The sequence below is a fragment of the Mixophyes fleayi genome, chromosome 4 (assembly GCF_038048845.1).
Source record: "Mixophyes fleayi isolate aMixFle1 chromosome 4, aMixFle1.hap1, whole genome shotgun sequence".
Lineage (NCBI taxonomy): Eukaryota > Metazoa > Chordata > Amphibia > Anura > Limnodynastidae > Mixophyes > Mixophyes fleayi.
In genome coordinates this window covers 267,383,219-267,395,539 of record NC_134405.1, presented here as the reverse complement: position 1 = coordinate 267,395,539, position 12,321 = coordinate 267,383,219, and the positions used below count along the sequence as shown (strand labels likewise).

The window sequence follows — 12,321 nt, the reverse complement described above, 5'->3', positions numbered from 1 at the left end:
GAGAGATCGGGAGAGGAAAGGTAGAGTTGGGTGTCATCCGCATAAAGGTGGTACTTGAGACCAAAGGAGCTGATGAGTTCACCCAGGGAAGAGGTGTAAAGAGAGAACAGTAGGGGTCAGAGAACAGAGCCTTGGAGGACCCCTACTGGAAGGGAGATAGATCCAGAGGTGGAGACGGAGAAGGTACGGGCAAGAGCGGGTGGTCAACTGTGTCGAAGGCCACTGAGAGATCCAAGAGAATGAGAAGGGAGAAGTGGCTTTGGCAGATAGGAGATCGTTGGTGACTATAGCCAGGGCAGTTTCAGTGGAGTGGAGGGGGCGGAAGCCAGATTGGAGAGGATCAAGGAGGGAGTGATCAGAGAGGTAGGTGGAGAAGCGGCTGCAGACGAGCCTCTCAAGTATTTTGGAGGCAAATTCGAGAAGAGAGATGGGGCGATAGTTTGAGAGAGAGGTGGGGTCGAGACACAAAGCAATGATGACTGCACGTGTTTACTTGCAGGTAACCATGGTTAACAGAGAAAGAACAATGATTTCAAGCACCACTCTCCTTTTAAGGCTTCCAGTCTGTTATTCTAACTCAAATCAGCATGACAGAGTGATCTCCAGCCTTTTCGGCGTCAACACTCTCACCTGTGTTAACTAGAGAATCACTGACCTGATGTCTGCTGGACCTTTTGTGGCAGGGCTGAAATGCAGTGTAAATGTTTTTGGGATAAAGTTCACTGTCATGGTAAAGAGGGACTTTGAAATTAATTGCAATTCATCTGATCACTCTTCATAACATTCTGGAGTATATGAAAATAGCCTTCATAAAAACTGAGGCAGCAGACTTTGTGAAAACCAATATTTGTGTCATTCTCAAAACATTCTCAATGGTTTCAGCCAATGGGTTCATTTCTCTACCCTTTAATATTTCGAATGGTACACAACAAGAATGCCCACTCTCCCCACTGATCATTGCTTTGGTGATTGGGCCCCTGGCTGCCAGGATTCATGCAAATAAGGCGATCTTTGGTATCCAGGTTGGCAAAACAGACCACAAACTAGCTCTGTACGTGGATGACATTCTGAGTATCTCTCAACCCACCACATCCCTCTTCCTTGTCTTCGAACTAGACACTTACGGCCATTTTCCAGGGTACAAAATCAATCCTGACAAAACTGAGACGTTGGACTTCTACATTCCCCAATCAGACAAATCCCTTTTAGAATTACAATTCCCCTTCAATTGGTGAATAAAGAAACTCTATTATCTAGGTGTCTTTTTAATGAAGCGCCATCACCAGCTCTTCCAAGCAAACTTCCCTTACACCCTCTCCCAAGTGATCTCCTGTCCTGGCGTTGCCAGTACATTTCCTGGATAGGAAATAACGCAGTGAAAACGACCATCATTCCGCACTTGTTATACCTTTTCCAGACTCTTCCCTTTCGTATCCCACCCTATGTATTCAAATTCTTACAGTATACCACCTCTAAATTTATTTTGCCAGGGAAATGACAGCGAGTGCTGTTGCGTATCCAACAGGGGTCCTCTCGGGGTAGTGGCCTGGGCATCTCGAATTTCAAATGTTATTACCTATCTGCCCATTTCACTCAATGTGTTTTATAGTGCGGTAACATGGCCTCTAGGGTTTGGGTGTCTGTTGAGGCTGAAGATTTGGGTCTACAAACCCCCTGCTACACACCTCTGGCACCCGTGGGCTCGTCCCCCAAGCAGGTCGTGACCCATCCGACAATCGCACAGTCCCTAGCAATTTGGTACTCCTCGCCTAGACGTTAAAGTTTCTCTCCACACCCCTCACCAATTATTTCCCTATTTAATTCTCCAGAATTCCTATCGGGTTCGCTACCCTCCGTGTTTGCCACCCTGGCACTCCCAGGGTGTCTGTTAACTACATGATCTATCCGGCTCTACTCTCTTCCCACAATTTTCAGACATTCAATTGGCCATAGATATCCCACTAAATACTTTTACCAATATCATCAGATACGCATATCTCGGTCAAATCATGCCTCAATGCGTGCCCGCTTGCCACGATTGAGACACTGTGCCTGCGCAGAGCATCCACTCCTGTCATAATTTCCACTATATACTCTGAGCTCACTCTCACATCCGAACCTAGTCGGGACCTTCATGAATTGGCATGGGAACATGATCTGGGTGTCTTCCTGGATAAGAATGACTAGGCCTAAATCCGTGGGAATGTCGCCTCTAGCTCAATGTGTGTTAAGATCAAGGAAAACGTTTATAAACTCCTGTACAGATGCTACTATGTCCCAACCTGCCTCCACAGGATGTTGCCAGATTCCACAAATTGGTGCTGGCATGGGCACGTTTCTTCACATCAGGCAGGATTATCCAGAACTAGCCCAATTCTGGCTAGACATTAAAAATCTTATCCAAGCCCTGATCCAAATATATGTCCCACTCAACTCTAAATTGTTTCTTCTGCCCCTCTGGTTCCCCACTGCAATTAGTCATCAAAATAAACTTGCACAACACCTCATCTAATCCACCACCTGCCAAATAGCCGCAGACTGGAAATAAGCTGCGCACCCCTCTCATCAATTATCAGCCGTGCTTGGCATGTCCACCGCATGGAATTTATGACGAGCAACATTAATTGTTCCTCTAAATCTTTCAATAAAGTATGGGACCCTTGGTTAACCCTCTTTCAATACCGTTCTCCCTTCCCCTAAAATAGTGAGTGCTATAGTCTCCTAAACATACCTAACCTCCCCACTTCCTTTTTCCTCCCTCTGCGGTCTCAGCCATGCCGCCTCCTACCTTTCTTCCACTGTGCTCTCTCTTCTTCCCTCCCCTCACTACTCATCTCTTTTTCTCTCTATACTGATGCGCCTCTTTTTTCGCCCACCCCTTTCTTCTCATCTCTTTTCTCTTACCACAACTTTACAAACTATTCAACTGGTTCTACCTCATCTCCTTATACAGCAGCAAGCTATGTATATGCTGTTTTTTTTCTTTGTAATCATTACAATTTTTTCTGCCTTCATGTTCATGACTTTTAATAAACAAATCTTAAAAAAACCAAAAACATAAACTTACTAAAAAAGATGTTACACAAAAATTTATTATAAAGAGTTTAAATAAATGAAGAAAAATGACTTTACTAATTTGCACACTATTAGGACGAATTTATTAAGTACCGGTATGTAGTCTCGTAGGAGCCTCGCCGGATATTTGGGATTGAAATTTTAGTTCATTTTTGCTCGCACCGCATAAAGATCCTAACAAAAAATCCCAAAAGATTTCTTTACTGTAGAACATGCATTGGAACCTCGTGCATAACTGAATCCGCTTCTATGAATGTGAGAGAGAGAGATAGATAGCGATAGATAGATAGCGATAGATAGAGAGAGAGAGAGATAGAGAGATAAAAAGAGATAGAGAGAGAGAGAGAGAGAGACGGAGAGAGAGAGATAGATAGAGAGAGAGAGAGATAGATAGATAGATAGAGAGCGAGAGAGAGAGAAAGAGTTTTTACCTCAAACCTGAATATTTCTCTTTGTAAAAGGACCTGACCATTAAAACTTACTTTGAATGGTTCAAGTTTATTATTGATAGACTTCACATTTTCTCTGGAAGCTGCTAACTGTGTTTCTTTACTCTGGAGGTTGTCTTTGATTTCCCGGGCTTTTTCTTTGTTCTGCTTCAGATACTTGAGTTCTACTTGATACTCTTTCACGCGCTGGGCTTGTTTCAGTCTCACTTGACGCAAAGTTTCCAAGGCTTTGATGTACCTTTGTAGACAAAAACACATTAGAAATAGAATATTGCAGTTAACTTCACTATTTTCAGTTAAATCCATATATTAGGTTCCGCCAAAACATGCATCCTTCACACAGAATGAAAATAAGAGTGTTTTATGGTTACCTTTTTTATGCATTCTGTATTTTTATGAAAAGGTATGTAAAAACAAAAATGCTGCAAACTACAAATGTAACTAAATATAGTGACTAAGCCTAACAAAGGCAGTGCTTTAGCAAAAAGGTATGCCAAGAGCAACCATGATATTCTAATAAAATGTTGAAATGCCATTTTCTCCTCCAAAAAGGTCTAAATATCTTTTTTTCCTTTGTCATGTATTGTTGCTCAATAGGGTATTGTATTTTACAAATTTTCTGAAGTATTATTAAGTCACGTAAAATAATTATGAGGTTTTTACTTCACTTTAAAACAATTAACTATTTCTAATTACCTAATTACAGTTATTTTTTATAAAAGTCAATATGAATACAAAATACAATGTTGTATTTTTTGTAACAGACATACTGTAGATCATATATTGTCAATAAGACTCTGGATGCCTTATAATACAACCTCCTTTTGTTCTTGCCTATTGTTTTTTTACTCACAGGGCATTTCCCATTGTCCAATGACCATTTGGTGATGGAAGGCAGTTATGTCTTTAGGCACTATCTTTTGTTTTACAACAACACAATCTCCTGTAAGTCAGAAATGCTGGCTCTCCTTTTTTGATCTGCATATTCTTAATCAAAGTGTCTATATTTTTCAAATTTCAGTAATTTCTGGCCCTAATGACATCTTTAAAACATTAACATTTGAAGAGGTTTATATTTTTTTTTAGAATGTGGCACTGACTAATATTGTCTAAGACATTAATTTAATGACTGCTGAAGTGGAATTTGTGAGACTTTGCAGCAAATTTTGACCTATTTCCCTAAATTGAACAAGAAACATTCAACAAGCCATTTAGCATGTGGCAACAGTGCAGTAATTCTTTTTTGCTGAAATCACTACTTGAAGAGGTGGACCAATATCAGTCTTTAATATTGGGTCAACCCATATGGAGTGGTCCAGACCTGGTTGCATGATCTTTTTTTTAAAAAAATAAAAATAAAAAAAATTGTGTCTTACCGCTGAAAGTTAGTAGTTAGAAACCACCATTACTTTATATATTAATTTACCTTCATATGAAGATGGTGGCCATTTTTGTATCGTGATGTATGTCATTTTTCACTGTTGCCGAAGTTTGGGGTAAATGCAATATCTCAGCTCAGAAAAGTCGAATGAAGCAGGGGAGAGGACAAGAGGAGAAGAGTGAAGGAAGACATGGAAGGAAGGGTATACTAGTATGGGAAAGATAAGTGGGGAAGGAAGATATTTTCATAGAGGAGATCGAGTTCTCTGAACATTTACATAGCCATCATAGGATGAGAGCAGGAAATCAAGGGGTAAAATAATCACACCATGACTACCAGGTCAATAGAAAATGTTTGGATTGATCGTTTATGATGCTAGTAATATGTTCTAGTTAGTGTATCTGCCAAATATTATTCATCACAACTGGGATAGTAGGAAGACCAAGCAACTTTTACATGAAAAGGTTTGGATTCCCTTTCTGGAACTCTTTGTTTAATCAGATATTGAGATATGTGTAACATTCTCTCTTGAGTATTACTTGCCATATATTAGCTGGGATCGTGTTGACTTTTCTGGTTATTATAAGGGCACAATTGTGCCCTTATATTAAAGGTTGAATCTCAAACAGCAGTCCACAATGTTAATTTTGCGAGAGGGGAGACATGGTGTTTGAAGGGCTCCATTTTAGAAAGTATTATCGCTATTAAGCTGAAATTTGGCATGCCAATGGAGAACAAAAAAAAGGAATAAAAAATGTCAAATTGGGGATAATCTAAAATTCAAAATCTCGCCGTTTTTCCTACTTCCTGTTTTGCAAAAGTCACAGTTTTTCTGTGGTTTTTTTTTTGGGAGAGCATAATTCAGTGTTTTAGGTTCAGGTTTAAAGACTAGGGGGTTGTTTTGTTAGAAAGCCATTAGGGCTGAGAAGTGCCTTTGAGGGTTTAAAATTCTGAGAAAGCTATTTTACAATTTGGTAAAATATGCCCCATTTTAAAGCCTGGGCATTTCACAGAATTTCATAACGTTGCGCATGTCAGATGGAGGTGTGTGCCGGGTGTACTCAGACTGGCTTCACTTGCGAGTACAAACATGGCTGACCTTCCTCACAAAGAAATTTCCTTCTGTTAGCAGGAGAAAATAGCCATTTTTGCCGGCTATAGAGAGGATGGCTGGGGTTTTAGGGTTGCGTGGAACACACAGTAACATTTTTAGCCCTGGTACCGCTCTCATTATAAAGTTTAGAGGTCCTTGCAATGCCAGAAGCATCTGTAACAGAGCCCGTTTAAACCTGCCACCCCTCAGTGACCTCAGTTAATTTACTCCCTGCACTAAGCTGTAGGCGGGAGATTAATACATTGTTTTACAAACTAAATAAAATTAATGTGCCACTTTCATTTCAGCCCCCAATACCCCTGTAGAGATGTCTTGTACTAGCAACAGATCACAAAACACACTTTCCGCCACTATTGTAGTTCCGAGTTTGTTTCTCTCAGGGTAGGGGTTGAACAAGTGTTCTGTGCTCAAACCCAAGGAGGTATGCAGTGAATGAGAACAAGTAACATGGCACAGCATTCCTTACAACAACGTACATTTCCCTCCTGTCTGCACAGAAAGCTGTATTTGGGGAGCACACAATATTCGCACTCACAGCTGGAAAACACGAGCCGCTTAGTGTATGACATTGTGGGGCTTGCCAGCCTGTCACACACTCACCGTCCTCTTACTACAATGTCACACACACTACACTGCAAGTCTTTCCAAGCATCACCTTAACTCCCGTCCTGCTCTAAAATTGTAATTTCTCTAATTAGAGCCATGCTGAAATGAAAAGAAAGGGCAGTGTGTCTGCACACTGGGCATAAGAAATTCCTTGGTAAAAATGAAGCAACCTATAACATTATAACAAAAATATGAATGGAAAATGAATACCTAAATAACCTGTAGATGTCTTAATTAGCCCTAAGCAATGTGTGCCAGATAGCTGCAATTGTTAACAAGAGCATGTATACACAGACTCTTTCAAACAGTTGGCTTTATGTTAACACTAGGTTACCTAGCTGTTAGTAATGCATGTATCCTATTACAGACCTATTTAATTAAACATATGAAATAGCCGGGGAGGAGGGGGGATTCATTTAATTTCAGAAGAGAGTATTAAAATTGCACAGTCCTGGATGCATGCTGAGAAGGCAGATAAATGGTGGTTTCTGTGTGATACATGTTGTGTACTTGCACATACTGGGTAAATGTATTGTGCACTATTGGTACATGCTAGGTACTGTTGGTTTGTGCTGAAACCCTCCACTATTTTGTAAATTACTCTCTGTGTGCCACATGTTTTTTGTTACAAAATTCCTGGCCCCTAATTTTTGGGGAAATGTGTCTAGACCCGTTTTATATTTTAAGAGCACAGACGTGTCCTTATAATAAGGTTACATCTAACAAATGGGATTCCGCAATGTTAATTTTGCGGGAGGGTAGGCATGATGTTTCAGGGGTTACAGTTTAAAAGGTATTAAAGCATGTGGGCAGAGGGGGCGTGTGTGTGTGTGTGTGTGTGTGTGTGTGTGTGTGTGTGTGTGTGTGTGTGTAAAACATGTAGGCAGAGGAGGAGTGTGTTTGTCTGTGTAAAGCATGTGAGCAGAGGAGGCCGAGCGTGCGTGTTTAAAGCATGTGGGCAGAGGGTACATGTGTGTGTGTGTGTGTGTGTGTGTGTGTGTAAAGCATGTGGGCAGAGGGGGCATGTGTGTGTAAAGCATGTGGGCAGAGAAGGCGCGCGTGTGTGTGTGTGTGTGTGTAAAGCATGTGGGCAAAGGGGGACGTGTGTGTGTAAAGCACGTGGGCAAAGGAGGGCTGTGCGTGTGTGTGTGTGTGTGTGTGTGTAAGTAAAGCATGTGGGCAGAGGGGGCACGTGTGTGTGTGTGTGTGTGTAAAGTATAGGGGCAAGTGTGTGTGTGTAAAGCATGTGGGCAAAGGGGGGCGTGTGTGTGTAAAGCATGTAAGCAGAGGGGACTATGTGTGTGTGGGTTTAAAGCATGTGGGCAGAGGGGGCTGTGTGTGTGTGGGTTTAAAGCATGTGGGCAGAGGGGGCCGTGCGTGTGTGTGTAAAGCATGTGGGCAGAGGGGGCCGTGCTTGTGTGTGTAAACCATGTGGGCAGAGGGGCCCGTGTGTGTGTGTGTGTGTGTGTGTGTGTGTGTATGTGTAAAGCATGTGGACAGAGGGTACATGTGTGTGTGTGTGTAAAGCATGTGGGCAAAGGGGAACGTGTGTGTGTATGTAAAGCATGTGGGTAAAGGGGGACGCGTGTGTGTGTAAAGCATGTGGGCAGAGGGGTGCGTGTGTGTGTAAAGCATGTGGGCAGAGGGGTGCGTGTGTGTGTGGGTTTAAAGCATGTGGGCAGAGGGTGCCGTGCATGTGTGTGTAAAGCATGTGGGCAGAGGGGGCCGTGCATGTGTGTGTAAAGCATGTGGGCAGAGGGGGCGTGTGTGTAAAGCATATGGGCAGAGGGTACATGTGTGTGTGTAAAGAATGTGGGCAGAGGGGGCGTGTGTGTGTAAAGCATGTGGGCAAAGGGGGCGCATGTGTGCGAGTGTGTGTAAAGCATGTGGGCAAAGGGGGACGCGTGTGTGTGTAAAGCATGTGGGCAGAGGGGTGCATGTGTGTGTGTGTGTGTGTGTGTGTGTGTGTGTGTGTGTGTAAAGCATGTGGGCAGAGGGGGCTATGTGTGTGTGTGTGTAAAGCATGTGGGCAGAGGGGGCTATATGTGTGTGTGTGCAAAGCATGTGGGTAGAGGGGGCCGTGCATGTGTGTGTGCAAAGCATGTGGGCAGAGGGGGCTGTGCGTGTGTGTGTGTGTAAAGCATGTGGGCAGGGGGGGCCGTGTGTGTGTGTGTGTGTGTGTGTATAAAGCAAGTGGCCAGAGGGGACCGTGTGTGTGTGTGTGTGTGTGTGTGTGTGTGTGTGTAAAGCATGAGGGCAGAAGGGGCCGTGCGTGTGTGTGTGTGTGTGTGTAAAGCATGTGGGCTGAGGGGGCCGTGCGTGTGTGTGTGTAAAGCATGTGGGCAGAGGGGACTGTGTGTGTGTGTGTGTGTGTGTGTGTGTGTAAACCACGTGGGTAAGGGGGCATATGTGTGCATTAAGCCATGTGGACAGAGGGAGCATGTTTGTAAAGCACGTGGGCAGAGGTGGCACGTGTGCGTGTGTGTGTGCAAAGAATGATCATTGTGGTGCTACTGATTAAAGGGGGAGGGGGGGATTCCTTCCATTCCAAAGCCGTTCCAGCAACACTGCCACTCTGGAAAACTCCTAAACTCCAAGGAACAACTCTGTCTGACTCAGGTAAATGTAAACATAGGAGTTATACACATATATACAGTGCATCACTGATGCTGGCACATACATACTGCACCTAACCACTGCCTGCCAGAACATACATGCATCTATACATCCTGCACCTCACCACTGCCTGCTACAACATACATACATACTGCCCCACTCAGTGTGGCACATTAGGTAAGGTTGTGGGTATACAGGGTATCATGTGGGATAAAAGCTCGTGGGCATATGGGATGGCACATTACAGAAAAGCTGTTGGGTATATTTGGTGACATGTAAAGACAAGCTGGTGCGCAAGGGGGTGGCTACATTTGAAAGAAAAGCTGGTAAGAAAGGGCTGCCATGTGAGAGAGAGACTGGGACACAGGAAGTGATGTGAGAAAAAGCTGGAGGCGACATGTGTGAATGTGATCACATAGCTGGTGGGCAATGAGCTATGTGTGAGAAAAAGACATGAAAAAGAAAAATTACTTTACCAAAACAGTAGTGGATAGGTGGGGTAGGGATCCAACAGAGGTGGTAAAGGTTAATATGAGCAATTTAAACACTCTTGTTTATTAGGGACTAAAAAAAAAAATGCTGGAAGCTAGATGGGCTGCTAATTCACAGATTTGTGTGTTCACTGGAATACACACATGCAGTCTATGCAACTGAAGGTCTGAGCAGCTATGTAGCAGAAAAGATAATCCCCACATCCATCCTACTCAGTCCTGATTTATGAGTGGTAATATATTTAAGTGTATATACAAATTTGGAGCTACACACTGGAGCCTGGTTTGTGAATGGAATGAGATTTGGCTGAACAGAACCCCCTATTGAGCATTTAGTATTAGTGCTCTCCATTTTTACCTTAGGATTTAATAAACTGTCTGGTTAATTTTGCTATAAGACTTTATCCTATGGAGGAGCTTCACTTCAGAGAAGGACTAAATTTCTCTGAGCATCTATAACATCTGTGTCTATCTGCATATACTGATTTGAGCACTCATAACCCATTTTGTTTTACTGTTGGCAATCCATTTGCCTGAAGATTTTACTTTATTAAATATATCCGATATGCTTTATTATTATATTAAAATAAACTAGATTTTTTTTTTTTTACTTTTAATGTTTGAAAATATTAAAATTTTACGTATATATTATACCCCTTGCTACTCAGTTCTAGTGCTCTCTGTGGGTTTGGTTTACACTACTGTGCAGTTTACTAATAAAATACTTCCTACTGAAGTCTTGTTGGCTTTATATATCCTTCAATTGTTGTTAAAAGTCAATTTAGGCCTTGTAAGGGAATGTAATAGCAATCTGTGCTCTCTGATAACCAAACTAAGCAGAGGCTTCTACACAAATTAAAGTATATTGTTATTTTGTAGTTCTACTTTTTTATGAAGTTGCTCTACTGTCTCTTTCTAAGACAGAGGCCCTAATAAAGGTAAACTAAGAAAATGTAATAGTACTGCATGTGTGTATTCCGGTGAGCACACAAATCTGTGAATTAGCAGCTCCACCGTTTTGTGAGTGACAGCAATCTCACTACATGATAGTGCTGAATCTGCAGCTAACCGCAGGATGTGATGACATACCATGTCTGTATTGCTCAAGGAACACGTCCATTAAGGCTTCTGCCTTAATCGTTGTAATTTCATTGCTTTTTGGAGTTTTCATATATTTAGATTGTGTGTAAGTGTAAGGAACCTTAAATCGGACATGTTAAACCATAAGGTTTTTTGTCCATGGAATATATTATAATGGCAAATATATATTTCTAGCTGTGGATAAGCCTGCTCACTCTTCGATTCTTACCCATTTTCCCCTACCTCTGTGGCAAATGCTCTAGTCCTATTCCTCTGGCTAGTTTTGTTTGTTCCCCCTTGTTTTTCTTTATCTTCCCTCCTCCAATGGTTGCTCGTGAGAATCACTTTTTTGATCGATTACTTTCATAGCCATCTCTGTCATATACTGAATCCATGGTTACATTTTTCTCTCTGAATGTTAGGGGTCTGAATGCTCCTAATAAACGCAGGCTAGCACTTACAACATTCCACAAATGCAGAGCAGACGTAGTAGCTCTACAGGAAACCCATTTTTCTGCCCACTAACACCCCCCAAGTTTTGTGAATGTAGATTCCCCACAGTTTACTCTGCCAGTGGCTCTTTCAAGAGTATTGGGGTCTCCATTTTATTTAGCACATGCATCAGTTTTTCCCTACAGACGAAGATAGAAGATAAATATGGCCGTTACTTGATTCTTGTGGGGCTACTGGATGAGAAAAAAGTAACTATTGTCTCATTATATGCCCCTAACTCCCCCTAGATCCCCTTCCTAAAATTACTATACGAAAAGATGTCCAGAGTCCAACAGGGCCATTTGATCCACACCAACAATTTCTTGAACACTTCACTGCATGGCTCCCTCACTTCTTATCTACTGATATCCCCACCATCATCATGGGTGATTTCAACATCCCTATTTCTAATCCACGTTCCAATGCTGCTTCCAAACTACTCTCTCTAACCTCCTCACTTGACCTCTCCCAGTGGATTGAATCTGCTACTCATCAGGATGGCCACTGTCTTGATCTTGTTTTCTCTAGACTATGCTCAGTTTCTAATTTCCTTAACACTCCTTTCCCCCTCTCGGATCATCACCTTATTAGCTACGCGCTCACCCCCAGTTCTTTACCCTCCCTAGTGTCAAACTCTTCCAAGCCTCCTCGTACCCGCAGGAATATCAACGCTATTGATTTTCAACACTTTTCCACCTCTCTCCAACACCTTCTCTCCCCAATTTCTACATTCTCCTCCCCTGATCAGGCAGTACCCCATTTTCATCAAACCCTAGCAACTGCCCTGGATCAAGTGGCTCCAGCGACACTACATACTTCACGTAGAATTCGTTGCCAACCATGGCACACTACAGTAACACGAACTCTACAAAAACTTTCTCGTAAAGCAGAACGTCACTGGCGTAAATCTTGTGCCTCTAATGATTTCATCACATATACTGATATCTACCACTCCTACAGAAATGCTCTGGACACTGCTAAACAAGCATACTACCGATCTCTCATCTATGCTCAGGC

The 12,321-nt window shown here is 42.4% G+C and overlaps 1 protein-coding gene across 6 annotated transcripts in view; it reads right to left on the bottom strand.

Moving 5' to 3' along the window:
• Window positions 1–12,321, bottom strand: part of RAD50 (RAD50 double strand break repair protein) — a 222,873-nt gene that overhangs the window by 152,163 nt on the left and 58,389 nt on the right. For all 6 annotated transcript variants that reach the window (XM_075209740.1, XM_075209742.1, XM_075209741.1 and 3 more), the window contains one exon: window positions 3,558–3,762. In XM_075209740.1, the coding sequence (XP_075065841.1) occupies window positions 3,558–3,762 (205 nt within the window). The remainder of the gene's footprint in view (window positions 1–3,557; window positions 3,763–12,321) is intronic.